This window comes from Fusarium redolens (genome assembly GCF_020744475.1).
Source record: "Fusarium redolens strain MPI-CAGE-AT-0023 chromosome Unknown BKA55scaffold_29, whole genome shotgun sequence".
Classification (NCBI taxonomy): Eukaryota; Fungi; Ascomycota; class Sordariomycetes; order Hypocreales; family Nectriaceae; genus Fusarium; species Fusarium redolens.
The window spans coordinates 324,455-350,479 of NW_025763692.1; the positions used below are offsets into that span (position 1 = coordinate 324,455).

The window sequence follows — 26,025 nt, forward strand, 5'->3', positions numbered from 1 at the left end:
GACGAGGAATTGCTTGGAACTTTGGGAGAATGGATTGGGAAATTGTAATTGTACAAATAATTGATGTATCATCTCCTAATGTTGACTAAATAGATCCTAAACGCTTTTCAGATTTACTTAAACTCATCATATGCTTATGAGTACCTAGATAAAAAAGTCGCTGATGTCTCATCGCCCTATGATCGTAATGAAGTGGTATAGTGCAAAGACTTTTATATACTTATTATTTAAGAATTAAATACGTGTTTGAACTGATCGCCATGTGAGCACGATTATACAGCTCCTGTGAAAAGTGACGCGCTTGCTGTGTAAATTAGGTCTTCTGCCGAAGTGCGCCAACAAGGATTAAGAGCTCTTCGCCGCCTTGATAATAACATCGCTAGCCTTCTCAGCAACGATATACAAAGGCAGAGCAATATAGAAACCAGGAATCTTGGGGAAAACACTAGCATCAACAACGCGTAGACCCTCAGTACCTCTAACCTTGAACTCAGAGTCCAACACAGCCATGGGATCATCATCAGCGCCAATAGCAGCAGTGCACGAAGCGTGATGACCCCATGCCTCATCCTTGAGGAACTGCTTCGCCTTCTTCTCATTGTTCGTCTGGCTTCCGGGCCAGACTTCGGGGAACTCGCCGTCAAGGGGAATCAAGTCGTCAAATGCCTTGCGAGCAAACTCGAAGCCTTCGTAGGTGGCTTGAAGATCCTTATCGCCTTCTCCGTTTGCGTTGACGCCGGTGTCGAAGTAGTTGAAGTTGATGATGGGCATGTCGCGTGGGTCAGTTGACTTCAAGGTGACAGTGCCGGCATTGTTGCGGCTGTGGGCCTTGAGAATGATCCAGGCCCAGTGCTCGGCATCGGCGAGTGAGTCGGCGGCATAGCCAGGGAAGTATCCCTTGAACTTGGCTGGGGCACCAGAGATAAGAAGATCAGGCTCATCTTCAGCGACAGAGGATTTGAGGACAATGGCGATGGCGATACCGTTGGTAGCATACACGCCCTTAGTAATAGGACCAAGACCCTTCTTGTATTGCTCAAGACAAGGATCCGGCAGAGTCTCAAGGAAAGTACACTTGGACGTGATGACAAAATCACTATTGGTCTTGCCAATAACGGTATTCTCATACCGATCCTGCATGTTGGTTCCAACACCAGGGAGATCAACCAGAACAGGAATCTTGAAAGAGTCAAGTTCCTTCTTGGGTCCAATACCACTGAGCTTGAGGAGCTGAGGAGTGTTGAAAGAACCAGCTGAGATGATGACTTCGCGCTTGGCTTTGACGCTGCCAGTACCGGTGGGCTTGGCTGATCCGGAGCGGGGATCGGCGCGGTAGAGGCTTGCGCCTTGCATGTAGTTGACGCCGACGGCACGAGGCTTGGAACCACTCTTGTCGAAGTTGATCTTGGTGACCTGTAGCTATGTGAGCAGTGATAGGGTGTATGGGCACAGGAACTTACAAGAGTGTTGAGCTTGATGTCGAGATGGTACTTGCGAGATCCATCCTTGTTAACAGCCTTGGCGGTATTGAGGATAAAGTCTCGAGGGCCACCACGAACAGAGTCAGCCATCGACAGCGGAACTTGATAAAGTCCAGTCTTGCTGGTTTGACCTGGGGCATTGAGATCGCGAAGCAAGACCTGTCCAAGTCCAGCGACAGTGTTCAACACGAAACCTAGAAGGCCCTTGCCCATAGCTGAAGCAGCGGAGATGATTAAAGACAGAAGCTTCTGATCTTCGACTACCAAGGACAGCGAGGTCAGAGAAGTACCCAGCCAGCCGTTGAAACCGTGGCCGATGATGCTGCTGGGGAGATACATGTTCTTTTCCAGCTTCTCAAAGTAAGATCGCATGTTGTCAGGGTTCCAAGAGTCATCACCAGTAAGGCTGGCGATATAAGACCAATCACTATCATGAGCGGCGATGGTGATGAGGGCATTGTGGCGTGTGCATCCACCGAGGGTACCAGCACGAGGATAAAGAACACCCAAAGGCTTCGCATCCTTAGGCGGGGTGAGTCCAACGTAATAGCTACCGTCGGGCTTTTGGTAGACCATCTTGGAGTCCTTCTTTTGTTGCTTGGGGTCAGGGTAGTGATTGACGAAGTAGTTCCATCGTGTATCCTCAAACTCAGTTGACATGAGATGCAAGGCTGGAACCTTCTCAACCCAATCATCACCAGAGTCGCCGCCGGCGTCGATAAGAAGGACTTTGAAGCCAGCGACGGCAAGGTTGGCGGCGACAGGGCCTCCACCAGCGCCGGAACCGACGACTACATAATCATATTCAACGGCGGTATCGCGTTTGCCGATAAAAGGATTATGCTCCTTGGGAGAAGAACTCCATGGTACAGAACTGCTAATGTGAGTGAGATGCAATGTCAGCAGGATGGGGGACCCTACAACGCAGAGGCTGAATCAGCCAGAACAGAAATGCAAGTAATAACGAACGACAAACGCATCTTGGCTACTCAGCGCCAAGCACTCAGAAGACCAAAAAAGTATGAATAGAATGAATGGACGGCTTTCTAGAGCATGAAACAGAATTCCAAATGCCGTGCCTGCCAGATAGATAATAAAGAGGAGAAAACCAGGTCCGCGAAGCCTCCCCTGCCGCCCAGAATACTACCAAACCCCGCCTGCAAAACGATCGCCAGGAGGTATTCCAGAACAGAAGAACGCTTTCGGCCTTTCACAGCCGGATGGAAACGTCGATACGAAAGCGGAATTTGGAGGTCTAATCGATTCCGCTTATCAAGAACGGGCGAAGGATTCAGTGCGCATCGATAGAGTAGATTGACGGAATCCTTTTGATGCCCGGAAAAAGGTAGGCGAAGTAACTCGACGTGGAGACGTTGGGTTTGTGGCCCCTGGACTAATGAACTGACAAGGCGTGAGGTCTTACTCGCGTGTTACAGTAGTAATCGCGGTGGAGTTGGGTAGAAGGGAACGGGAACTCGAAATGCCGTGACTCATGGTAGCGGCAGGGCAAGGTTGTCAGTGTAGCATCGGCTAGGCTTACCATGACAACGGAGATTCCACCTGTCATCTTGACAAGTGAAACTGATGACACAATTGTCTTAGACCTGGAGCCTGTAACTGAAATGAGAGAATGCCAAAAATAATAGACTTCTGGTAGAGCACCTCATAGACTTTGAGGATCTGCCCGAGCCGCGGATGTTGATGTTCGCAATCTAGAACATCTCCATATCGCTATTTTCATTACAGCAGGGCTGACCGTTGAGCTAGAGAATACGGGGATGCTTTCCGTCTGTGCGACGGTGTCAACTAGTGAAACATTACCCCGGACGATCATGTCTACAAACGTATAAGCCTCAACAATAAAATTTGCCTAACAACCTCTTTGGTTTAGATGGTGTTTACTAGTGCATAACATAATCAACGACAAAGAAATCTCAACTCTTCTAAATACTCTAACTAAAAAAACAGGCACTAGCTAACTTTTCAAGGTCATCAAATGACATGATGATCGACATCACACAGGCTCAGACGGAACAACCGGCCTCCTATCCGTCCATGCACTCTCCTCGTGTCCCTGTTCCCTCCCCACGTGCGTGAGTTCAATTACCGAAGAATCATCATGGTGGCGCGAGTACCTAGTAGAGATCTCCGTCTCGATGGTGATCTGCGGCGTGTTCATGCCCTTTCTGTCAGAGGTCGGTTTTGACTCCTTGGAGATGTTGGCGTAGCTGCTCTTGCTGCGGTTCGTGGAGGCGAAGACTTTGGGGAAGATTATGCCGAAGAGGGCGCGGATGGCGGGCATGCAGGTGCAGATTATGCCGACGGGGACTTCGATTGTGCTCCAGTACCCGATTTCAACGTAGTCCTCTGTAAAATTGTTAGAGGGGAAATATAAAGGATTGGGGAGGCTTACGGGTTACGTTGCTGGTGGTTGCGTAGCTTGCTAGTGATCGAAGACGGACGGCGCTGACAATGGTGACGCTGATCATGTTAGCAGAGTGAAAGGTATTGGGGAGAGAGACTTACAAGATACCGACGCTAAACATGAGCATGAGCTGTATCTTCTTCTTAAGCGACATCGACAGTCCATAGAGTTCCTTCAACGGTATACACATCGTCCCAACATCAAGAAAGATGTTAAGAATGGCAGCAAACCAGCCCTGTAGATTGATGTTGTTGCACTTCGCCTTGAACTCCTTGTCCCATGCTCTCCAAGCGCCCTCGATTGGTCTGCATTGGAAAATGGAAATGAGCTCAAAGGTTATGAAGTATGCGACGTTCAGACCGATAAAGATCCAGCATGCCATTCGAATGTTTTTGCCAGGAAAGACTTTGAGATAGAAGAGAAGGATGGAGATCTTGGTGACGGGAAGGGCTCCGAGGTAGAGAAGTTCGTCCCAGAAGAACAGCTTGGTCTGTCAGTATTATGGTGAATATCATGAAGAATGATGGGACTCACATAAAGAAAGTCGGTGATATCATCGGGATGAACGTTCCATATGTCTTTACCCAGTCCAACGCGTGAGACTGGCAATTGATTAGCAGCGGATCGAGGCAATCGACAAGTATGGACTTACTCTGTACAGACAAAGCATTGAGTGGTACCATGAGAGCCTATGCAAAGGTGAGCTGCTGGCGTTGAAGAGGCAGAGAGTTATACATACCACCGCAAAAAGCATGACCCAATCGTCGGCTCCCCATGTTTGCTTAACAACAAACACTCTAGCCATTACACGCAGACCGAAGCCTATGAGGCCGAGAATAAGAAAGACGATACCAATAACCCATACCAGCGTTGTACGATCGCGAGATGGTGCGCCACACGTATGCTTGGAGTAACTTTGAACCACTGCAAAAAGTCAGCTATTACCAGTAACAGAGGGCACGAGACTCACATAAACTCTCCCTCACCGTACAGTTAGCCGCAACACAAGCTGAGATCTTCTCATTAAGCTCAACATTTGTACAAATACACGTAACGTTCAGACCACAAGGTGACTTGATAGCCTCTGTCTGAATACAGATCGCCTACCGACGAGTTAGCCATATCTCGATGGTAGAAAAGCTTCACCTACACCACAAGTTGGAGGCTCTTCGGGCGCCGCGGCGGCCGATACACCAAGCTGAAATAAAGCCAGCACTAGTGCCAGTGAACCAAGGACCTTCATTGCCGCCGGATCAAAAGACCATAAAAGGTATGGGCAGTTGGGAGTGCAAGAGGAAAGAACAAAAGAAGAAAACCTGTCGGGAACGCCGGGTGGATTGGTCCCTTTCAAATCAGCTTAAAACATCGACCTGCAGTAGAGGAAAAAAGACATGTTAAAAGCGTTGAAAAATGTTTCGGTACAGGATATCCTTGTTTGCTGTATAAACAATGATCATCACTGAGCCAAAGAGCCGGTTCTCTTATCAATGTTGCCTGGATTATGTTGCTGGAACCGATGATACTCTACTCCATATGAGAGCTCGCAAGCTAGTAAAACGCTGGTCGGCAATCTAAACACGCCAAATATACGACGCAGCGAATAGTTCAAATGACAGAAACTTGCTCTGGAATGTCACAATGATAGCCCCATCCAAACGGGCTTTGCTTTTTTGAACAGGGGATGCTTGGCGATCAACAGAGCGATAATTTGGTGGGGGTAGGGTATCCTTGTGTTGCCTAGAAGGTCTACCCTTGCGACGTAAAAGTGACTGATTGGGCAAGGTCCACTGGTTCCTTTCCGCCGGGAAAATGCCAAGTTCGCTTGGATGATTCCCAGCGATTTGGATCATATTGAGAATCGACCCGCAGACGTCACGACAGCTGTCAGACAGTTTGCGCTGACTGACTCGTACTTCGCTCAGACTGAAAGGCTTGAGCACTTTGCATAGACCATCTGAGAGAATGAATGCTAAAATATCATGCGTTATTTAGCTTTCAATCACAATCGGCACTTCACAAAACCTTTCCCCATTCATAAACCAGCGTCACATCGGGGAACTCAAGCCAGAAAACGTGAAACAACCAACGCCCTTTAGGCAAAGTCCTTCTTCAACGGCGCTGCTTCCCCAATTCGACTTAAGTGATGTTTCAAACAATTACCGAAAGTGACTGATCGTCTAGACCCTAATGACTCCAGCAGGGTTTTCCACCTACCGGCATGCTTGTCCCGGTTCCGTGGTCCAGCTAAGGCGGGCGGTCGTTTATTATGCATGCAGCTTGTCAGGAGGGGAAGAAGATCTCAATCTTGACGGGCGCGAATATGGTTGCGTAATGGGGTAGAGACTAGCGAGGAATAAGCTAACTAGCCAAACATATCGTATGTTTTTCCAACCCTCTCGGCATTTTTGTTTCTTCACACTCTTTTTGTTACACTCTTTTACTACCTAGCTACTCATCATGCAGTGGCATTACTTTCTTTCATTTTTTCTCTGCCTCGGCGTGTATGGCTTTCCATCATACCTCGAGGGTCCTGTCGGAAAGGTTGTTTCTGCAAGACTTTCAGGTAAAGTGGAAGAAGCAGTTCGAAGCCATGATAAGAGACTTTCGCTTGATCTCGCCAGCAAGCCTATCAAAGTAACTGGCGAGCACAAATTCATCCCACCGAACTTTGAGAAGGGTGACCAGCGAGGTCCTTGTCCTGGTCTCAATGCGCTGGCGAACCATGGATATATCAGTCGCAAGGGAGTTACAAGCCTCGTCGAGGTAGCGGGTGCTATCAACCAGGTTTACGGAATGGGAGTGGACTTGGCAACTATCTTGGCAACCATGGGCACTGTTTTTGTCGGAAACCCTCTATCTCTCAACCCAGGCTTCTCCATCGGCAGCACCGCCAGTGGCGCACAGAATATTCTTGGTAACCTCATCGGACTGTTGGGAACACCGCGAGGTCTGAACGGATCACACAACATCATCGAAGGTGATTCATCCAACACACGGGATGACTTGTATGTCACTGGAGATGCGTCTACCATGGACATGGACCTGTTTCAGTCGCTCTACGATATGGCTTCCGATGAGGGTACTTATGACTTTGACGCTATTGCCAAACGAGCCAAGATCCGATTCCATGAGACAGTTGCTACTAATCCTAACTTTTACTATGGACCCTTCACGGGTATGATTGCGCGAAATGCGGGATACTTCTTTGCTTGTCGGTTGCTTTCGAACCACACTGTTGGAAGCACTGAGGATATCATGGGTGAGTAGGCTACTATGGGATCTACGATCAACTTGCTAATGGCAGATAGACCGAGAAACCCTGAAGAGCTTCTTCGCTGTTCATGAGAAAGACGGAAAGCTTGTCTACAAGCGCGGCTGGGAGAGAATCCCAGAGAATTGGTATCGTAGATCAGTTGACTATGGTCTCATTAGTCTCAACTTGGATCTTCTTGCCTTAATCGCGAAGTACCCTGAGCTCGGAAGGTAATTGTACCTACGTAGATACAAAGCACATGCTAACAAGTACAGCATCGGAGGCAACATGGGAGAGGTCAACAGCTACGCAGGCGTCGACGTAACAAACATCACCGGCGGAGTGCTCAACCTCACCAAGCTTCTCGAGGGCAACAACCTGCTTTGCTTTATCTTCGAGATCGTCAAGACCGTTGCGCCAAACTCTCTTTCAACTATCTTCTCTATCATCGCAGCTCCTCTCGAACTCATCACCGACGCTATCGGATCTACTCTCTTGAATCTAGCTTGCCCAGCCTTTAAGGACCTGACTGTTGGTGGACAGGACTTCGAGGATGGAATCAAGGACAAGTTCCCTGGTGCCAGCCTGGGCTCTTCTGTTATCTAATCTCTAATTACCTGGCTCTCTGGTTTAGCTCTATATACCTTCGCAGATACCTCTTACATAATACTATTAAAAAGGTTCATCACGTCTATACCATATAATGGATCACTTCCACCGTCCCATAGAGTTTCAATTGGAGCATAGATAGGATCCATCAGCGATGTAGAGTTTAGGACTGTAGCTTGAGCCATCTCAAACTGTAATCGTTAGAGCCGGAAGAGAAGGCGCTGGGATATTGACCTACATCTTGCTCGAGACTTTGGCTTGTTCCCGGATTTGCTCCAGAGGTGCAAGACTCATCCAATGAAGTATCGTGATTTTCCGTATGAAGCATGCTTTGACCTCCCTTGAGCGACTCCAGATTATCACACTGGTTGATATACTCGCGTGCAATGTATGTAAATTCACTGATGAGCGAGCCAGGCAATGTGCCTCCAGATGCAAACTCGATTCGGCTAAAATGGCCTCCTGCAATATTAAGTAGGGCGAGGTTGCTTCTTGTGTCTGGAGACTTGGGGTGGCTGATAACGTGATCAAAAAGAACGAAGAGAGCGCACAATGGGATAGCTGCAATGATCCTGAAAATTGGTTAGTATCTTGGGCGGTTATGCTTATTGGTGGAACCGACCATAGTGGTGTTGATGGCTCGACGTCAACATATGTAACAATCTCGAGTACGGACCGAGAAACCTCTATGAGCGGATCACTATGACTTGTCTTGCTCAGTTCGCTGCCCTGACAGCTGTCAATCTGTAGCCTGCTCCGGAGCAAAATGAGTTTAAGGCTGTAGTAGAGATAGTTGATCCAAATCCCAACTGTACCGTGCAAAGGCCTACGGAGCAAATTGAACTGCGACGGATATCCCGGGCGAAATTCATCAGCGATAGATGCTCTCCACTGTTCAAGGTCTTCAAGAAGTTGATCAATGGTCATCAGAAAGTACTGCGATCCCCTATGGCAGACACCGGGGCAGAACAGGGTATTCATCGCTCGTGACAAAAGACGGGCCTGTTGAGCGAGTATGGTTGTCCAATTTAGGGCTCCAAGGTGAGACTCGGGTATGTAAGGCATAGGCACAATGATATTAGCGTCGATGATGGCCTGTGAAAGTGAGCTAGAGAACCAGGAGCATCATGAAATAACCTACCGAAGGGCGGCCAAAGTGGAAGCTCATGATCTTCTCTATCACGTAAACAACCCAAAACACCCTGTAGAACGTCTTGGCACCAGGTCCTTTACAAAGTACAGGCGCCAGATCCTGAGCCATCCGAGCCATTTCCGTCATGATTTTATGTTCAATGGATATACACGGCACGCCTAGACAATATACAGCAACTGTTGTTATAGCCTGAAGAGCGACTAGCGAGTTCTTGGCTCTAGGGAGGTTCGGAACACGGGCTAATGCGACGGAGAGCAATTCCCACGCTTTTCCCTTCCCAGGCTCGAAACTGCCGCCACCGTCGTGTAGACTGCCAAGGGCGAGTACAGAGTGATACAAGGCGGAGAAAGCGGGATCGTTGAGGAGGATGGTGCTGAGGTTGGGGCTTGCGATGGTGGAATCGAAGGTCTCGCGATCGAGGTGAGGAAATAGTGGATGGACTTGTTCGTAGTATGCTGAGTTCAGACTGGTCAATCTCATCCATGTCACATAAACACAAATGACCTACTCGTTATGCATTTTGATGCGTATGCAGGATCCAGGGACGGAAGACACAGCTCAGGCAAATGTTCAGGCGAGGTACTGCTCGTGACTTTGGCTCTGTTATTGATGACTGAGGACATTCGTCGAATGAGGTCGTTGACTTTGTTGTTTTGAAGTTTGGCAGACAGCGTCTCAAGTCTGCTGTCGGAGAAGAAGGTGACGCTATGAGTACCGCCTGGAAGTAATAAGCCATCTTATAGATAGTGAATATGAATATTATCGACGTACTCAAGAGACCAATGCCCTATGAAGAAGTTAGCCTAGTTGACTGATTAGAGGATATGTATCTACTCACCTTCAAAGAGAAGCGTTCATCGGCATTCGGGACATCTGTTGATGATGACCCAAACAAGATGCGATCTACAAAGAGATCATTCTGTATAGGCTGATAAACGATATCTTGTTTCAGATCCTAGTTGGATTAGCTTCCTAGGCTGAAGAAAGAATTCATTGAGACATACAGGAAGCTTCTGGACAGCAGGGCTGACTTCGTTCACTTTGATGCTTGGAGATGCCTCAGTGGTAATGAGTAGTAAGTTGCGGTTGACTAATTATACATCAGAACGATTAAAGCTCAAGATGGATGATATAACGTACCATTCTTTCTGAGTGGTATTTTGCGCGTCCCGAATCGACAGGTCGCACCTCGAATCTATGCACGTCATAATCAGTACCACTCTGCAGCAGCCCATATCCACATACACTACAACTCTGGCACGGCGGAGGGTAACCTGCTAAATCAGCCTCATAACTCTATCCCATATCCAGAATAACAAACCGGAACAACGGATCTTCCTAGCCTTGCAAGAATCGCACGCTTTAGAGGTAAGAGTACTTCGGAGTCGACGTTCGGAAAGAGGCGGAGTCTGCGGCATTTTGGAAGAGTCCGATAGCGATGCAAAAGTGAAAGAAGCAACAACGGAGAAGACAGACGGCGTTGAGGAAGTTAAGGGATCAGATGAGGCTGAAGTTTCGGCACCGAGATTCCTTGTTCGGTTTAGTGACACATAGAAGTGGGACTGATGATGCCTGGCTTGGGCTAGTGCCGGGATCCAAACGGAGTTGCACGTGAAGACTTGATGGCAGAATCGGAAGGATATCTTTTGAACGGCGTTGAGATATCTTTACGCATATGACGCATAGAGTATGGATTGGATTGGATGGAGTAGTGTTTCGGAAATTACAACAATGTGGGCTCACTATGACGCCGTTTATAGCGGACTCCGTAAACTTTCTTATATGAACCATGATGGCAACTTCTTTTCCAATGCACTGCGCAAACAGACACAGTTCACTCTTTTGATCAAATAATCATCCTTGAATACTTCAAAATGCATGAGCGTACGCCTCCCTCTACGCCTCAAGACACAGAGGCCGAGACAACCGTCGACGACATCGCCGAGCCCGTGTTACAACTCGCCCGAACATTCTCTCACACTCGTACATTCTCCGCGCTCTCAACCAACATCAATCCCTTCCTCACCCAAGACTCCCGCCTGGACCCTAAATCCCCAGACTTCGAGCCTGAATCATGGGTTAAGGCCTTGCTTCACGCTTTCTCGAAAGACCCAAGTAAGCATCCGCGATATACAGCTGGTGTATCTTGGCGAAATCTTAGTGTGCATGGGTTTAGCGATCCGACGGAGTATCAGAAGGATGTTTTCAATGTTATCTGGAGAAGTCCTCTTGCTGCGCTTGATTGGTTTGCGAAGAGGAAGCAAAAGATCAAGATTATTTCAGAGTTTGATGGGTTGGTGAAGAGTGGAGAGCTGCTTCTTGTCCTGGGTCGTCCAGGAAGGTATGTTATCGAACTCACTGACCATTTGAGTTCTTATCTAACACTGGTACAGTGGCGTTTCTACGCTGCTCAAGACGATCGCTGGACATACCCACGGTTTACACCTCGACGACTCATCCGAGTTCAACTACCAAGGTACCTCCCTCTACCCTCCTCTCTACACCATCTAACCCTCCAGGTATTCCCTGGGACGTAATGCACAGAAACTTCCGAGGAGAAGTAATCTACCAAGCCGAAACAGACATCCACTTCCCCCAACTAACCGTTGGCGACACCCTCCTCTTCGCCGCCCTCGCCCGCACGCCCCAACACATCGTCGCCAACATCTCACGCCACGTCTACGCCGAACACATGAGAGATGCAGTCATGGCCATGTTTGGTATCTCCAACACTCTTAACACGAAGGTCGGAGATGACTTTGTTAGAGGCGTTAGTGGCGGCGAGAGAAAGAGGGTTAGTATTGCTGAAGCGATTTTGAATCAGAGCGCTATTCAGTGTTGGGATAATAGTACGAGAGGGTTGGATAGTGCGACGGCGTTGGAGTTTGTGAAGAAGTTGAGGCTTGGGACGAAGCTTGGTGGTGCTAGTGCGGTTGTTGCTATGTATCAGGCTAGCCAGGCAGCATACGACGCAAGTATGCCCCCAACTCCTGCTTCTCCTAACTACTAATGATCTTTTTAGGAATTCGATAAAGTCCTCCTCCTCTACGAAGGCCTCCAGATCTTCTTCGGCCCAACGAACGAAGCGACGAAATACTTTACCGCCATGGGCTTCGAATGTCCTCCCCGCCAAACAACCGCCGACTTCTTAACGTCCCTCACAAACCCCGACGAACGCATCATCCGACCTGGTTTTGAGAACAGAGTCCCTCGCAGTCCCGAAGAGTTCGCTGATGAGTGGAGAATGAGTCAACACAGAGCTTTACTTCTAAGTGATATCGCTGCGTTTGAGATTCAGTATCCTCTTGATGGGAAGCAAATTGAGACCTTGAGGGGGATTAGGAGGGCGCAGAAGGCCAGGTTCACGTACGTAACCCATCAAGAAAACTACGGGTTATATTAGCTGACTGATCTTCTAGGTCCGACAAGAGCCCTTTCACCATTTCCATTCCGATGCAGATTCAGTTATGTATCGGGCGAGGTATTAAGAGGCTTCTTGGTGACAAGACATTCTTCATAGTCACTGTCCTGGGCAACTTTTTCATGTCTCTTGTTCTTGGGAGTGTTTACTTTGATCTACCTAGCACAGCTGAGGGAATGAACCGGCGAGCTTCAATCCTATTTTTCGCGATTCTGTTCAACGGTCTCAGTAGCGCTTTGGAGGTTTGTCATTTCAACACATAGAAGTTTAAGCTTACTGACTTCGGATAGATCCTCGCCCTCTATAGCCAACGACCAATCGTCGAGAAGCATGCCAGATATGCCTTGTATCGACCTCTTTCTGAGTCTGTCTCCTCCATCGTCTGCGATTTACCATCTAAGATCATCTCAACTCTGGCCTTCAACATCCCGCTCTATTTCATGGCGAACCTCCGCCGCGATGCCTCATCATTCTTCATCTTCCTTCTCTTCGGTTTCACAACAACCATGACAATGTCAATGATTCTTCGCACCATCGCCCAGTCCTCAAAGACAGTTCATCAAGCACTCGTTCCTGCTGCCATCTTTATCATCGGTTTGGTAATCTACGCTGGATTCGTCCTGCCTATCCGCAGTATGAAGGGCTGGCTCAGGTGGATCAACTATGTCAATCCCATTGCTTACGCTTACGAGTCTTTGGTCGCAAATGAGTTCTCGGGTCGGTCGTTCGGATGTCAGGTGATGATACCCTCTGGTCCTGGGTATGAAGACATTCAGCCGACGCAGCGGACCTGTTCTGTTGCTGGTGCTCTGCCAGGTCGGGATGCCATCGATGGGGATTTCTTCATTGGGACTGTTTACAAGTACTACTACTCGCATCTTTGGAGGTACGTTATGATACTTGTTTTACAGACCTAGCTAATCTTTCAGGAACTACGGCATCCTTATCGCATTCATTGTCTTCTTCACCTTCACGTACCTCTTTTCGGCAGAGTACTTCTCATCTGAAGCTTCGAAGGGTGAGATCCTCGTATTTCGCAAAGCTCAGAAGTCTCATCGCCCGGAGACCACAGATGAAGAAGCCGTCAAGCACGAATTCCAGCCCCAGCGAGCAGTGAATGGTGACGAAAACCATCTAGCGACTGAAAAGCCACCAAGAACTTCTACATTCTGCTGGAGGAACCTCTGTTATGATATTAAAGTCAAGGGCGAGACGCGACGGATCCTTTCAAGCGTCAACGGTTGGGTCCAACCAGGGAAGCTAACTGCTCTGATGGTAAGTCACTTCTAACTGCCAGTAACACGAGCTAACGATTACAGGGCGCCACCGGAGCCGGCAAGACGACGCTTCTCGACGTGTTAGCTGATCGCGTCACCATGGGAGTCATCACGGGCGACATACTTGTCAATGGACTACCACGCAGCAAGTCATTCCAGAGAACCACTGGATACGTGCAGCAGCAGGATATTCACCTTGAGACATCTACTGTCAGAGAGGCTCTTCGATTCAGTGCTGTTCTCAGACAACCATCTTCCATTCCAATGAAAGACAAGATCGGCTATGTTGAAGAGATCATTGGTCTGCTAGAGATGAGTCTCTATGCAGATGCAGTTATCGGAGTGCCTGGTAAAGGTATTTTCTCCAATTATTACGCAATGAATGTTGTTGACTGACGGTTCAGGTCTCAATGTGGAGCAACGGAAACGCCTCTCCATCGGCATCGAGCTCGTCGCCAAACCCGAAGCCCTCATCTTTCTCGACGAACCAACCTCCGGCCTCGATAGTCAAACAGCATGGGCAATCGTCTCACTTCTCAAGAAGCTCGCAGACCATGGGTTAGCTATCCTCTGTACCATTCACCAACCTTCCGGCATCATATTTCAGCAGTTCGACCGTCTGTTACTCCTAGCGAAAGGTGGCAAGACTGTTTACTTTGGTGATATCGGCGAGAATGCTACTGCTTTGACGGGATACTTTGAGAGGTATGATGCTGTTGCGTGCCGTCCTGAAGAGAATCCTGCAGAGTGGATGCTCCATGTCATTGGTGCTGCACCGGGTGCTCATACGGATCGTGACTGGGCTGAGACTTGGAAGGGAAGTTCCGAGTTTGTCAGTGTTCAGAAAGAACTTGATACTCTCACTCAGACGAAACACGTTGACCGCCACGAGTCAGATACTCAGGACACGGCTTATGCTGCTTCACTCTCTCAACAGTTCTTGGTCTGTACCAAGCGCGTTGCCGAGCAATACTGGCGAACACCGACATACATCTACTCCAAGCTCTCACTCTGCCTCATAACCGTAAGCCAGCCATTCACCATTCTCGAACAATTGCTAACCTCTCTCAGAGCCTCTTCATCGGCCTCTCCTTCCAAAACTCTCCACTATCCCTCCAAGGTCTCCAAAACCAACTCTTCTCAATTTTCATGCTCCTCGTGATCTTCGCATTCCTAATCTACCAAACGATGCCCGGCTTCGTCACCCAGCGAACACTCTACGAAGGACGTGAAAGATCCTCAAAGACATACGCTTGGTACAACCTCATCCTCGCCAACACAGTCATCGAGATGCTCTGGAACTCTGTGGCGTCGTTGGCGGTGTACTTCCCGTTTTACTTTCTTGTTGGTATGTATGACAATGGTCGTGTTACGGATACGCAGCATGAGAGGGGCGCGCTTATGTTTCTGTTAACGTGGGTTTTCATGGTGTATGAGGGGACGTTTGCGCATATGTGTGTTGCTGGCGCGCCGACTGCTGAGGTTGGAGCGACTTTTGCGCTGTTGCTATTCATGATGACTCTTGTATTCTCCGGGTAAGTTGCACTTTGCAATGATAGATCTCCTCAGCTAATCATGGCCGATAGTGTCCTTGTCCCATACTCGGGTCTTCCTGGATTCTGGGCCTTCATGTACCGCGTCTCGCCTATGACCTACCTCATCGGCGCCATAATTTCTGATGGTGTTGGTAAGCAAGAAGTTACATGCTCGGAAATCGAATTTCTCCAGTTCCAGACGCCAGCGAACCTCACTTGTGGCGAGTATGTGGGACAATTCGTTCAAGCTGTCGGAGGCTCTCTTTCCAATCCGGGATCGAACCAGACGTGCCTTTACTGTCCGATTGCATCGACGGATACATACCTTGGAACTCTGAGTATTCGATACAGTGAGAGATGGAGAAACTTTGGCCTGATGTGGGCGTTCATTGTATTCGATGTTGTTGCAGCGTTGATGGCATATTGGTTAATCAGGGTGCCCAAGAAGGGTACACGATTGTTGTTTTGGAAGAAGTAGAGGCTTCGAGCCCGATACGGGTTCTCAGTTATTCCTGTCAAGTGGCCTTTTATTTAGATATCTGTTCCTAGCAATAACTATTGAAACCTCCGAGTAGACCTCTTGTTCCCAACTCCTTCTCCTAGGCTTTAGAGAACAGACGCAAAGCAATTAGGAACAAGGACTCGGTCGCCTGAGTCAATGCTGCAATCCGCTTCAGTGAAGGCACTAGCCTCCGGGAGTAGTTCACAAGTGCGTGACTCGATATCGGCTCTCCCTCCGAGTTCCTCACAGCGACCACTGAGGTTGAACTTGCGCTGGGGCTGTCGACCAGCGGCAACGTCATCGTCAGTGGTGACGCAGAAACAGTCAATAGCCATGACGGTGCTATATTCGGGACATGTCAGTATTAGAGAATAGAGGTAGATGGGGGAAGGGGGAGGTTTACCTGACGGAAGATAGAAGGGCGATGACGAAGAACTTCATTTTGATGATGTTGCTAAGACCTGCTTAACTGTTGCGAAAGGGACTGCCATTGCGTTAGACTTTATCAGATAAGTCGAGTGTTTTGGGTGTTTACCTTGAGTAGAGGTTATAACCTGAAAAGGAGAAAGGTTGGTCTGTAGAAAGGTGGAAGAAGAGATGGTTGGTGATGATGCTATTCAGGTATTCTAGTCGAGGAACGAAGCAACTCTTATAGTCAATTTGAACTGAGAAGCGTACCAATGCTTAGTTCATTATCTAATATGCCCAAGACAGTCATCAAGGTTTAACTCCAATCAAGGAGCCTTTGAATCTCTGAAACCATCCGCACAAGTCAGTTAAAGCCAATCCTCTATGCAGTTTCACATCGACACAAATTTGAGCTGAACTTGACTAACGGAGATATGGCATGATTCTGAAGAGACTCTAGAAAAAGACAATATTACATTCCTAAAAGAGAAATCATTTCGCAAACCATACAGAGGCTAAATTGTCCTGAAACTCATTCTATGCTATAGGTTCGGGGCGACATAAAATCCGAGACCGTGTCATGTTCGCCTCAGAAAAACTCTATTTGGTGACCAGGGCCTGGCCACCTTCGAGTTGAAGACAGGACGACATATCTCAAGTTCCTGATTCAAACAGGAGTAAAAGAAAGAGGTCTATGTAGGAATATATAAATCAATGAAAAATTCTATGACATTTGATGATTAAATTCCTATACGTCGCTTTCTTCCGATAAGACCCAGACTCAAACTTTTGTAGTAGCAATATATAGTTTCACTATTCAATAAGTTCACTGGAAGTCTAGCGCGTATGTTAATCTATTCTATAGCATACTTGTATCTTGGTAAAGCCCTTCTCGTTACTTGTGAACCTCTGAGTCGTCCTCGTGATCCATCGTGAACTTGAGGGGTAGTTTACCAAGATCCCCGAAACCAGTCTTGGCAAATGTGAAGGAATAGTGAGTGGTGTTATGACTAAACTTCGTTATTTAGAGTTTAAATGAGATGACATCGGCCCAACTTCCGTTCGTTTCATATCGATGCATAATTGTAAGCTTAAGCTGTATCAGCCCAATTAGGCCAATAAAACCGCTGTCAAAAGTTCATGCACCATTGAATTACTCTATTTGTTCGATATAGTCGACAGATCTGTAACAAACCTTCGACAATTTTGTCCCGTAGTAAGGTTCATAGAGTATCAGCTCGGTGAAGAAGCAGCCGGTTCTTGAGATTACCTAGAATGTCCAAGAATGTCATGCTTGACCTAGAAGGATCATTGGAGAGAGGAAATATGGCAAATCCTCATGCCACATTGGTTTGGTGTCTAGACGATGGTGGAACAGCTTTGTTTCTGTTCTTGGAGTCAGAGAGCTATGTGTCCTTCCTAGGTTCATCGCTATGATGACGTTACCTGATCTGACAGTATCAACCCAACTCACATATAAAATAGAGCATCCGTCTATCACCAGGTCCTCAACTTCTTATCATCACCACAACATCCACACTCTTACTCCTTGCTCAACATTCTATTCTTCTCATAACAAGCTGGCCTTGTCCTTTATCTCATCCAAGTACGTGCGACTTGTACAATACCCATGTACCTCTTCTACATACTGACATCACCAGCAACTCAAATTGAAGGCCTCAATCATCATTAGCACCATCTTCGCCGCCTCCGCATGGGCCGGCACTCTCCCCACCGGCCTCACAAAACGTCAGAATGCTGCCAACGAACAAGCTCTTCAGCAAGCCCGCGAAGACGCGGCCAAAGCAATCGAAGGCGGCCAGGGCCGTGGAAGAGTTCTGATCGATGAAGGGAACTGCAGTGAGGCTTGTCAGTGATGCCGTCTCGCTGCTACTACTACTGCCGTGGCGGAAGTCTTCGCCTGTGGTACGGCTGCTGTGGCTGTTGATGTTCTCACCGCTGGTGCTGCGGTGTTCCTCGAGGCTGCTGGTTTTGTCTTTTGTGAGGCTTCTGTTATTACTAATCTGAATGAGAAGGAGGAGACTTGTACCAAGGAGTAAAGGGACAAAAGGCATAGCATTGCAAGATTGGTTTGGGCCTGTACTTGTCAAACGGCTTTATGTGCTGGTTCAGTATGTAACAACTACCTAGTCGGGTACCCATCTACTTGTCAGCTACCCCCGACCATGGGATTTCGATCTCTGCAATAGATACTAATACACATTCGTTGTTTTTTAACCCTCTGCCTACGGAATATTGATAAAGTGGTCTCTAAATTCTCTCGCCATTTCATGTTGACCGTCCCCCAATCGAAAGGATCACATCCAATGGCTCATCCCGTCCAATCCACCACTCAGAATCAACCACACACATCTCAGGGTCAAGCCATGGAATTTCCCTTGGCCCTTTGTCATCTCTCAAAAGCCCTTCTATGTCTCTACATCTATACATCATGACCCTGGTATATCTCTTCCTAGTATACTGCGTGCACTCCCCATTCTCGCCTTCAGGATCACTTGCCCAGACGGCGCTGAATCTCCTCTCCTCTGGTATACTAGCTGGACTTTTATCTAGTATCTTTTCCATATGCAGCGATTCCAGATTGAAAGTTCCTTCTTCGGCGTTGATGATGGCTGCTATCAGGGAACCTTCCGTCTCAGCGCACCATGGACCTTCCTTGCCACTTTTTAGTATGAGGCTTAAAGCTTTTCGACGCCAGAATGGGCTTCTGTATTTCTTTGCTGTGAAATACAAGGGATGTATTATGCCCATTTCCGGAACGAAAGACGGCAGCGTGTCCGTCCCGTTATATCTCGATGCACCATCGAGGCTTTTACTCAGTAGCAGGGTTTCGATGGATGTGATAATTTCTTGAAACTCGGGGCCGTAGCAGTCATAGCTTGTCTCTCTTGGGTCGAGAATGATGGCCGTGTTGATCAACGCAGCAAGGCATTGGGAGCGAAGAACGACCAGTGATTCGTGTGATTCGGTATCTGAAGCCGATGGAAGCTCGTTAAGTGATAGCCATTGCTTCAAATTCGCAAGCTGTCGGCCCTGTTCAATAAGCAGTTCGGGTGGGATAGATCGGCGACTGGTGTATTTGTATGGAAATGCCTTTGCTGTGAAATGGTAGTTTGAGTGCAAAATCTTGAACAGAGAGCCATCTGGTGGGTAAGAGCTAAGCACATCACCCATGACGAATGGTTTCATGGGAAGATTTGGGGGATGGGATACAGCGTATGTGGCGACATGCAGGTCAAGCTTCTTCAAGAGCAATACAAGGCTATTGGTATCCACCTCTGCAAGAAGTTGTTTATCAGTCAGAGACATCATTAGTGAGAATGTTCCCTGGAGATGCACCAGTGCTTTGTTGAGTCTCTGCTGTATAGCCTCGACAAACCCAAGAAATAGGCAGGCAACAACACATGGTATGGGACCATTCGGCAAGGTGGCAAGGTCTTGCTGCACCAGTCTCAAGGCCTGTGAATATCGCTTTGTAGTTTCGAAACCAGGTCTCGCAGATGAGCCTCTGAGAACATATTCGCTATAAGATGTGCCAAATGCTTCGATGGCGGCGCGTACTGAGGGGATGGATTGGGATAATTGCGGGACGGTGCGGGACCAGAAAGTTTGTTCGATGTCGTTTCTCGCACGACGGGGACTTTGCACCAAGACTGTACATCCGAGGTCGACGAAAGGATTTGAGAGAGAATATGGATTGAAGGCGAGGGATCTCAAGGTTGAGACGGTTGTTGCTGATGGTGATGGTGACGCGGGGGAGTCTGAGGGTGAAGAAGACGCGGATACAAGTGATATAGTCGTCGATGCAGTTTTATCCGAGTCTGGATATGCGCCTCGGGGATAGCCTTGGCATTCTCGTTTTGAAGTCAAGCACCGTTGACAAGCTGGCTTGGCTTCATCGCACTTGATTCGCCGGGCCCTGGACGAGTCAGCATTGAAAAAGTGATCAAGGACACACGTGTCATACTTGCAAGTAAAGCAGCCAAACTTGGACTGCCTTACATTCGTCCTCGTCCTCTTCGTTTTAGTCGCATCTGTCGTTGAGATTACCATCTTGGCGCGCGTGTACAGCCGAAGACCGAGAAACTGAAATGCAAAGACCGAAGATTATAAAACCGTCAGCAAATCAGCCCCCATCGCCACGAGGCTGACAGGGAGTCGTGATCGCTAAAACGATGCTAGCGCAAACTCAAAGACCGAGCAATTAATGGGGCAAAGCTGACAACCGTCCAATTATAATTACCCCGGCTTACGATGCTGAAAGAGGCTGAGACAAAGACCGAGTTGAAGGATTGTGCTTTAATCTGGTGCCTGAAACCATTGGCCAATTGGAACAAGAACTAATAATATTATACCTGTGGAGGGGACGTAATCTTTTATCGTATGCTTAATTTTGGTGACGCGTTTCAGATCCTCAGGTCATGATGAGATTGCTTTTGTCGTCGGAGCTCGGTCTTTTGACCAATCAGAGATGGGAGCTATACTTAGACAATTCGTGTCAAACACCGAGATGTGATGATTTTTCGCAAAAGGAGAGAAAAATGCAAGATCAAAGATTGTATAATAAGTAGGAACTAGAGCCTTAGATGCATCTATTTCTTAATTTTTTCACTCGTGTGCAGACAAGTCCCCAATACCGAACATCACAATGGCTTCGGATCCACCAATTTGCGTTCACATCTCCAAAGAGTGCCGAATCGAAGATACCACCTACGGCTATCGTCCCAATCTCGGCGGCAACATTTTCTTAGCCGTGATATTCGGAATCGCTTTTTTCGCCAACATTTTCCTTGGCATTCGCTTTCGCATCCGCGCTTATGCAATTGTCCTTACCCTAGGCTGCTTAGCCCAAGCCTTGGGCTACATAGGACGCGTTGGGATGTACTTTCGACCATTCGACGCCATACCCTTCCAAGCTCAAATCTGCTGTCTCATTATTGGTCCTGCATTCAACAGTGCAGCTATATATCTCATGCTCAAGCACATTGTTGCTCTTTTTGGTGCCAAGTGGTCTGTTTTGAAACCAAAGTGGTACACAATCATCTTCATCACTGCAGATGTTGTATCGTTGGTTTTACAAGCTGCTGGTGGAGGTATTACTGCGACCGCGGATTTTAAGGACAAAGACACGATCAACATGGGCAATAATATCATGATGGCGGGTATTGCCTTTCAGGTGGTGACACTGTCGATCTTTGCGATCCTGGCAACTTTGTTCTGCGTCAGGCGAATGCGAGCTCTCACCACGAACCCTCTTGAAGGAAATTCGTTACAGGCCTGGCGCACCCTTCGATTTCGACTGTTCTTGGGCGGACTTGCGACTGCATTTATGGCGATTTATATCCGTTGCGTTTACCGCATTGCGGAGATGAGAGGTGGCTGGGGAAATAAGCTAATGAGGGAGGAGATTCCTTTTATCATCTTTGAGTCAGTGTGAGTACTGCCGCATCCTCTATACTATGGTAAAAACGAACTGCTAATGACGTGGGATCAAGCATGATTGTGATCGCGACTTTGGCGCAGACTATTCTACATCCTGGATACTTCTTCCCGTGGTTTGCAGACCAGACCCCCAAACTTGGTAGGATATCTGAAGGGACAACGTGAATAATAAAGCTAACAATTTCAAAGATGCTGAAAGCTCTTACACGGAACTGTCTGTTGTCTCCGGATCACGAATGGGATTTGAGGGGTCAAAATGATTAAACTGCGCAGCACGAGGGACAGATACACCAGGATTGGGAAAGCTTCATTAAGTTGTATAGACAATGAGTTGTAAAAGTGCGATTGGCAAGAGCACGGTAATATTGAGCATGGAAAAAGTATCGCCACTTGATTGGAGATCTGGATTGCCGTTGTAATAGATATTTATTTGATTTTCCCATATTCTCTACGCACTTACGAATGTGCTCCTGGCAATATGTATACAAATCATGTGACTCAACCCACTGGGGTAACTGGAAGAGAAGACAAGCACTGCAAACAGGAGACAACAAGACCTGAACAGAGCCTACGGGGAGCTCGGAACGTTCATGCAGCTTGATTGGCTGACCATTGGTGGTTGGGTGACCTGAGTTGTGATCTGATGCGCCAAGCGGCAAGGATCACGACGGCTCTGTTTTCTCGGCGAAAGTCAACATCTATCAGATGGGTTTCATTCTATCTGCAATGCTGAGCCTTCCGCATCCAACTAAGATGTCTATCTGAAGCGAAGCTCTTAAAGAGATTACTTGGTATGCTCGCGACTTCTATTACATCCAAGTACATGAGGGGAACCTCAGTCAGACAATCTCATCAATGACGCTTACAAGAAATAATAGTTCTTACCACCGGGGCCAGCTCACATTTTTGTTAGTCCCGCCACTCTCGAACCATCTCAGAGCTTATTATAACACAATTCTGTGATGGTAAGTGTAATAGCCAACCCAGTGCCCAATGTAATACACATCCTCTCCTCTCACTGCAGGAAGCATACCACTGTGAAGTACTAGGTATAGGGAAGATGCAATGCTACGTCGCTTGGGCTGAAGCCTGCCAACCTCTTAGTCACAGATTCCGGTCATATCATCTTATCGATACACATTTGAAATTCTGCATGGACATCGCTACTCATGAACAACGAATATGCTGGTTGGCATCTGACTATGGATCCGTTGCCATCTATCGTCGAATCATTACTTGCAAGTTCAATTGATGCAAGAATTAGCGTTATCTCGCAAGATTGACAAAACGCCATGTTGAAGCTTTCTTATCAAGAGCTGAAAATAAAGAACCAGTTTTAAAAGAAGGCTGCAGGTTGCCAAGGCAGCCACCAGGTGAACACATCAGTTCATTTCAATTTTATGCAGCCGACAACGCCTCTGTTGATCACGAAACTTGGTCATACCAATGAATGCTTCAATGGGACTCCACTGCGAGCCAATTGATATCTCAATCACATTTATCACACAACGTCAAGGCTATTGATGCAGCCGACGCCATTATTGCCAGCAAGGCTGCCCAAAGTAAGCCCAGTAGCATCTCACGCAGATGGTAACCTCACGATACAATGATAGTGAACGTTTCTCACGACATTACTCCTCTCATGTGTTGTTAGCTCAAAGCGAAGGGTTATATCCGGCACCTTCTATGAATCATGTCTGACTTAGTTCAATGCATAATTGCAACCATCACTAACAAACGTTAATGATGCTACGTTTTAGCGTCATCGACTTTTCTCTGATCGCCCTGATCAGTCATCAGTAGGCTCAGGTACCTTGTCGACACGGACCAATCAATACACCCCTGCGATTGCGCAATCTGACAACGACCTATAATTTCCCCTCTATCTCCATATAACAGGTTGTCAGCAGTCATAGTCTATTGGCGGGAGTTTTCTTGGAACGCGGGGCTTGACCTGAAGCTTGCAGATGCAGAGTAAGCCCAACAGGACCGGTCAACGTGTTACAATGCCTGGACTGTGAAGGCCTTTTGTTGATTCTGACACTCACGTAAGGCTGGGATGGAGGTGAAGTTGGATCCTTGGAGGTAACGCTATCAAAACAAGATTTTGTCAATAACTCTAAGTGGAAAGCTCTGCAGTTATGTCTCGGAAAATAATATGACAGGGGATGGACTCGGAGAGTGTGTGGGTCACGGGTGATGAATTCAGCTGTCCCGGTAATGGGCTGTTGTTATTCTTGGCTCTCAGAGTGTAACCTTGTGTAGCCACCACTTCCGTGTTAAGACCCGGTACCTGTAAATCCCCAGCAAAACGGCGAAAACGGTAATTCCACGCATACTAACAGTCAAACGACGGTTTCACGATTGTAGATACGATGTCCAAGCGTATCGATCACGCAATCGGTTGTGCAGTTCACGTCAGTTCAAACCCCCGATATCGCCAATTAGTTTAGACTGCTAAAATAGTACAGAGCTTGTTTCTACACTCGTCGAATGAGACGCTCTGATAAGATAGCCTGATATGCGAAGCAACCCACCAAGTACAACGGTTAACCGGTAAGCTGACTTGTATAAAATCGCCACAACGGATGAGATTAACCATATTCCTGTCTGCATCGATAAAGGCTGTCGACCTGCATTAATACTTGTTAATGGCTGCATAAACACGAGCTGACCGGCAGATACGAGCTTATGGCTGATGATGATTGTTGTGATTGGTAGGTGAAGGTGAAAATATTGAACAACTCAACAAGAGCAGCTTTCAATATTCGGCCGAGCGGGATTGAGGTTGGGAGGTTGGCGGTGTTAGTGAGAAGATGAGGCCAACTTGAGCGATGATACGATTGAGCATGTGCATCTCGCAATATGTAGTCATTGAGCAACATGTAGAGAGAAGAGGGGCAATGGGAGTTCCGGTGGATGATGACTTGTATGTAGACAACTTGTATAAAGAGGACTTGTGATCCCCTCATTCCAAGAGACTCACTCAGACTCAACCACTGGCTCAACCCTCCTAACCACTCTTTCAAGAACATCACATCTCCATCATACCTTCGCTCCATCCGCCAATATGAAGTTCTCAACCTTCATCGCTCCTCTCCTCTCAGTCCCTCTGGTCTTCGCCAGTCCCAACCCCAACGGAGACTACTACCCTCCCCCCAAGACCAAGACGGTGACCGCAACAGTCACTCACACCGTCACCAAGCCCATCTACAAGCCCCCGATCACCAAGACCGAGACCGTCACCAAGTACAAGTGGAAGCCTCCCATCACCAAGACCGAATATGTCACAAAGTGGAAGCCCCCCGTGACAAAGTACGTCACCAAGACCGAGACCGACACTATCACCAAGTGGAAGCCTCCCGTCACCAAGTATGTCACCAAGACCGAGACCGACACTATCACCAAGTGGAAGCCTCCCGTCACAAAGACAAAGACCGAGACCGACACGGTTACCAAGTACAAGTGGAAGCCTGCTATCACCAAGTACAAGACCGAGACTGTCACCAAGACTGTTACCAAGCACCCCTATCCTACCCACCACAAGCCCGGCTATGGCGGTGGTGGCCACAAGGAGGGCAAGGACTACAAGGCTTAAGACATCTGTATATCTCAAGCAGACAGCCTTAGAGGTTCATGTTCTTACCTCTGACCTCGTCACTTCTGGCATTGGTCCCAAGTGACAGGCGTTGCCTCTGGCCAGGCTATGACGGATCATGACGCTACACGACACTCCTTAATTATTTAATGCCTTCATTTGTCACTGTATACGCGCTATCACCACTGCACGTTGAGCTAGTGGGGAGGGAGCTACCACTTGGTGGCTCTTCTTTGGTGACCGGATAAAATTTCTTCTTCAAAGCATTCATTACATAGTGGACATAGCCGCGGTATAACAGCGACTACAGTTATCTATAGATCTTACATAGCTTGAATGATATTACTGTTTACTTGATCAATAAAATGCCTTGGCGCACTTTAAGTCATCTTGACTGCCTGAATCAATGACTCATTCTGCTGAAGTAGATTAAAGCAGTGACCCTGAGCACCGCGTAGGAAAAGACATCATACATAGAATCACTGTCAGTCCACTTTCCAATATACAATCCCTTATATTGACACTGCATATTCTCTACTAGACTTTCAAGCCTGAAAAGGGAATGCAAAAATGGTCGACTCTTCCGGGCTGGTATTCCTGGCACGAGGAATTTGGTCCGCTGGTAGTACATCTCCTCAAGATAACTCTGGCCCCTACACCAAAACTCCGAGATCCTCTTCTACATCCAGTCTTGGGGTTCTATATTAGGAGTAATATTAAAGGGTCGTTGACTGCCTGTTAGCACTAAGTTCTATGTGGTGATGATAAGCTCTCAGCCATAGGGCCTATTAGCACCTTCATGATTGATGCTATATGAGTATACTTTTTCCAATTTACAAGCTTCTTATCACAACTTGAGGACGTTTTTCCTTCATGTAGAGCATTTTCTTTCATTCTCTC

General features: G+C 47.6%; 10 protein-coding genes across 10 annotated transcripts; 5 read left to right on the forward strand and 5 right to left on the reverse strand.

Moving 5' to 3' along the window:
• Positions 1 to 345: 345 nt before the first annotated feature.
• BKA55DRAFT_599656 (uncharacterized protein) lies at positions 346 to 2,461 on the reverse strand (the record flags this gene model as incomplete). The annotated part of the gene is made up of 3 exons (XM_046196427.1): positions 346 to 1,413; positions 1,461 to 2,355; positions 2,403 to 2,461. The coding sequence occupies 3 exons, from the start codon at positions 2,459 to 2,461 to the stop codon at positions 346 to 348; spliced, it is 2,022 nt and encodes a 673-aa protein (XP_046041937.1).
• Positions 2,462 to 3,495: 1,034 nt separating this feature from the next.
• On the reverse strand, positions 3,496 to 5,149 carry BKA55DRAFT_528617 (uncharacterized protein; the record flags this gene model as incomplete). Its single annotated transcript, XM_046189013.1, has 8 exons — positions 3,496 to 3,848; positions 3,895 to 3,947; positions 4,008 to 4,390; positions 4,441 to 4,508; positions 4,559 to 4,595; positions 4,646 to 4,830; positions 4,877 to 5,009; positions 5,057 to 5,149. 8 exons carry the CDS (start codon positions 5,147 to 5,149, stop codon positions 3,496 to 3,498), a joined length of 1,305 nt encoding a protein of 434 aa, XP_046041938.1.
• A 1,214-nt stretch (positions 5,150 to 6,363) lies between these two features.
• On the forward strand, positions 6,364 to 7,765 carry BKA55DRAFT_528473 (Chloroperoxidase; the record flags this gene model as incomplete). Its single annotated transcript, XM_046189004.1, has 3 exons — positions 6,364 to 7,165; positions 7,215 to 7,389; positions 7,435 to 7,765. The coding sequence occupies 3 exons, from the start codon at positions 6,364 to 6,366 to the stop codon at positions 7,763 to 7,765; spliced, it is 1,308 nt and encodes a 435-aa protein (XP_046041939.1).
• Positions 7,766 to 7,818: 53 nt separating this feature from the next.
• BKA55DRAFT_697668 (uncharacterized protein) lies at positions 7,819 to 10,339 on the reverse strand (the record flags this gene model as incomplete). The annotated part of the gene is made up of 11 exons (XM_046200416.1): positions 7,819 to 7,959; positions 8,007 to 8,340; positions 8,391 to 8,863; positions 8,910 to 9,376; positions 9,430 to 9,639; positions 9,693 to 9,708; positions 9,760 to 9,876; positions 9,926 to 10,011; positions 10,062 to 10,116; positions 10,167 to 10,195; positions 10,243 to 10,339. The coding sequence occupies 11 exons, from the start codon at positions 10,337 to 10,339 to the stop codon at positions 7,819 to 7,821; spliced, it is 2,025 nt and encodes a 674-aa protein (XP_046041940.1).
• Positions 10,340 to 10,622: 283 nt separating this feature from the next.
• On the forward strand, positions 10,623 to 15,632 carry BKA55DRAFT_717924 (ABC-2 type transporter-domain-containing protein; the record flags this gene model as incomplete). Its single annotated transcript, XM_046200938.1, has 11 exons — positions 10,623 to 11,262; positions 11,315 to 11,397; positions 11,441 to 11,892; positions 11,944 to 12,287; positions 12,341 to 12,584; positions 12,633 to 13,228; positions 13,272 to 13,617; positions 13,662 to 13,974; positions 14,024 to 14,643; positions 14,691 to 15,154; positions 15,206 to 15,632. Exons 1-11 carry the CDS (start codon positions 10,796 to 10,798, stop codon positions 15,630 to 15,632), a joined length of 4,356 nt encoding a protein of 1,451 aa, XP_046041941.1. The 5' UTR covers positions 10,623 to 10,795.
• Positions 15,633 to 15,760: 128 nt separating this feature from the next.
• Positions 15,761 to 16,097, reverse strand: BKA55DRAFT_697670 (uncharacterized protein; the record flags this gene model as incomplete). The annotated part of the gene is made up of 2 exons (XM_046200417.1): positions 15,761 to 15,998; positions 16,060 to 16,097. 2 exons carry the CDS (start codon positions 16,095 to 16,097, stop codon positions 15,761 to 15,763), a joined length of 276 nt encoding a protein of 91 aa, XP_046041942.1.
• A 1,242-nt stretch (positions 16,098 to 17,339) lies between these two features.
• On the forward strand, positions 17,340 to 18,124 carry BKA55DRAFT_546393 (uncharacterized protein; the record flags this gene model as incomplete). Its single annotated transcript, XM_046190912.1, has 3 exons — positions 17,340 to 17,414; positions 17,726 to 17,933; positions 17,979 to 18,124. 3 exons carry the CDS (start codon positions 17,340 to 17,342, stop codon positions 18,122 to 18,124), a joined length of 429 nt encoding a protein of 142 aa, XP_046041943.1.
• A 37-nt stretch (positions 18,125 to 18,161) lies between these two features.
• BKA55DRAFT_656345 (uncharacterized protein) lies at positions 18,162 to 20,203 on the reverse strand. The gene is made up of 2 exons (XM_046197451.1): positions 20,053 to 20,203; positions 18,162 to 20,004 (listed from the first exon to the last, which is right to left on the reverse strand). Exons 1-2 carry the CDS (start codon positions 20,136 to 20,138, stop codon positions 18,354 to 18,356), a joined length of 1,737 nt encoding a protein of 578 aa, XP_046041944.1. The 5' UTR covers positions 20,139 to 20,203; the 3' UTR covers positions 18,162 to 18,353.
• Positions 20,204 to 20,733: 530 nt separating this feature from the next.
• Positions 20,734 to 21,868, forward strand: BKA55DRAFT_656346 (RTA1 like protein-domain-containing protein; the record flags this gene model as incomplete). The annotated part of the gene is made up of 3 exons (XM_046197452.1): positions 20,734 to 21,518; positions 21,581 to 21,666; positions 21,717 to 21,868. 3 exons carry the CDS (start codon positions 20,734 to 20,736, stop codon positions 21,785 to 21,787), a joined length of 942 nt encoding a protein of 313 aa, XP_046041945.1. The 3' UTR covers positions 21,788 to 21,868.
• A 2,527-nt stretch (positions 21,869 to 24,395) lies between these two features.
• Positions 24,396 to 25,491, forward strand: BKA55DRAFT_585204 (uncharacterized protein). Its single transcript, XM_046194419.1, has one exon. The coding sequence runs from the start codon at positions 24,598 to 24,600 to the stop codon at positions 25,123 to 25,125; it is 528 nt and encodes a 175-aa protein (XP_046041946.1). The 5' UTR covers positions 24,396 to 24,597; the 3' UTR covers positions 25,126 to 25,491.
• The last annotated feature ends 534 nt before the right edge of the window (positions 25,492 to 26,025 follow it).

Coding starts and splice junctions, on each gene's coding strand:
- BKA55DRAFT_656345 (XM_046197451.1), bottom strand. CDS start 20,138: ATGGTAATCTCAACGACAGATGCGACTAAAACGAAGAGGACGAGGACG. Junction 20,005..20,052: donor TTTGGCTGCTTTACTTGCAA/GTATGACACGTG, acceptor TGACTCGTCCAG/GGCCCGGCGAATCAAGTGCG.
- BKA55DRAFT_585204 (XM_046194419.1), top strand. CDS start 24,598: ATGAAGTTCTCAACCTTCATCGCTCCTCTCCTCTCAGTCCCTCTGGTC.